At 43.6% G+C, this 1,975-nt stretch overlaps 1 protein-coding gene and 1 non-coding gene across 2 annotated transcripts; both read right to left on the reverse strand.

The window, feature by feature from the left end:
• Positions 1 to 7: 7 nt before the first annotated feature.
• On the reverse strand, positions 8 to 557 carry O0I10_013287 (uncharacterized protein; the record flags this gene model as incomplete). Its single annotated transcript, XM_058493078.1, has 3 exons — positions 8 to 107; positions 384 to 426; positions 488 to 557. Coding segments are annotated over 3 exons (213 nt in total), but the record flags the coding sequence as incomplete, so codon positions are not given.
• Positions 558 to 1,846: 1,289 nt separating this feature from the next.
• O0I10_013288 lies at positions 1,847 to 1,921 on the reverse strand. The gene has a single exon. It is a non-coding gene; the product is annotated as a tRNA-Ala (tRNA).
• Positions 1,922 to 1,975: the final 54 nt, after the last annotated feature.

Genomic DNA, 1,975 nt, shown 5'->3' on the forward strand with positions numbered 1-1,975 from the left:
TAACTACCCCGATCAACTGGCCAGTGAGCACCATCAATCCACAAGAAGCCTCAGCAGCATAGGCCATCCTTGAAGTACGGTCTTGGTCCTTGATTAATCCACACATTCTAAACACGCATTAGTGATTCAAATGCTTGTAAAAGTATACCATCATCAGCCTCTTGTCCACGGCCTTGTTCCAAGTGCTACAAGGACATACTTGTAATATGAGCAATGGCAGTCGAATAAAGTGGAACTCATTTATACCTGCTTCCAACGATATCACCACGCTGTTTGCTGATCCATATGCACCACGTAAAAGGGCCTGGGGGTTTGACGGCAACGAAAAGAAGCCAAGTGAGCTCGATCAACCCAAACAGATCGATTGGAACCCCCCCACCCACCTTAGCTCAACCAGCATTAAGCCTTTGCCCAATAAAAGGTTGTCTAAATAGAACAACGTTACGTGTCAGTTTGGTCTTCTTCCTTAGCAGTGAACTGGGCTTACCTTTGTTGTACGAGAAAGACTCGAAACACGCGCCGAATGAAATGCGTTGTTGCAAGTAAAGAGTTACCATGTCTGGTAATGTGGAGTGTTGCATTAGTAGCTAGCGAACTACGAAACACTGCTGTAGAAGCGTTTAACTAGTACCTTTTGAAGGACGGCGTTCACCATTGACAGCTGCTGTGTTCGTGTGGAAGGTGCAATGTAAAGAGCACGCGTGTTGCTGGGCGACAAATGACGAGGCAACTGCTGCGGAGCGACAGTTCCCAAGTGTAAACCCCCCCCACTGCTATTACACTGAGGCCACTCAATTACTCCCCACACACCATCAACCCAAACACACATAACTCACCCATCATCATCATCATCATCACCATCACGATAAACAATGGATACACGTAAATAAAAGAAATGATCCTCACGCATAGCAAAAGGGTGTGTGTCATTTTACACTTTACATGATAATGATGATCCAACAACAGCCAATGCCTTACTACCATATCAGCTCGAGTCAAGAAAGTTCAATGACGGGAATGATGGGCTGGAGAAGGACAATCGTTCGTATGCATTGGATTGGGCAACAATGGAGAATGGGAGGATGTGGTTATTGAGTGGCACTTTTGACCTACAAGTTAAGTAGTTGGCCTGACGCTGAATTGATTGTTTTGCTGCTGCCATGGATATTGTTCGAGGCCAGCTTACAATAGACACAGTCTCTTACGGTAATTATGGATAAAGCAAAGGGTTGCAGGTTCCTGTAAAGAAAATACCACGAGACTATAATGTGTGATTGAGTAAACCTATAAGCGTCTTGCAAGAACGTTACTCCGTCGGTAGTGTTAAGCCATTCCAAAGCGAACCCTCTTGTATAAGTAAACATCTGATTCTATTTGTTTGTGACATCTTGGATATCAGCAGCCAGCCTATCCATTCATTTCATCACGTTTGAGCAATAAAGCTTTATCACATTACTAACGCATCGTATTCATCTTTCTATATCGGATCATTGTTTACGTGCTTAGATTTTGTGGAAGCAACTTATTGGACCTTGACCGGTATTATCTCTTGCATGCAACAACCAACATCACCTTATTTCTTTTATGAATTATGATGCGCCCAGCATCTTATACTATTTCGCCACATCTAGCAGCTACAATTAGTGGACCATCTATAGGACAAAACATTAGTGCCTTACATTTTTCTTTAACCATTGTCTATTTGGTTGGGTGAGTCGAAAAGGAAAACGACGACTTTATTAGACTCCTTTCTAAGCAAAGACAACACGTGACAGATCACGTGACCAAATCAAAAGAAAAAACAAAAGACCATCAACAACCTCCTTTCGAAGTCGTCAATTTCGACTGTTGGAGACACGGGGACTTGAACCCCGGGCCTTTTGCATGCAAAGCAAACGTGATACCACTACACCATATCCCCTTTTACTGACATGAGACGTCCGTGGTGGGATGGTCAACCTTCGCGTTGCCATAT

This window comes from Lichtheimia ornata (assembly GCF_029851405.1).
Source record: "Lichtheimia ornata isolate CBS 291.66 chromosome Unknown scaffold00401, whole genome shotgun sequence".
NCBI classification, from domain to species: domain Eukaryota; kingdom Fungi; phylum Mucoromycota; class Mucoromycetes; order Mucorales; family Lichtheimiaceae; genus Lichtheimia; species Lichtheimia ornata.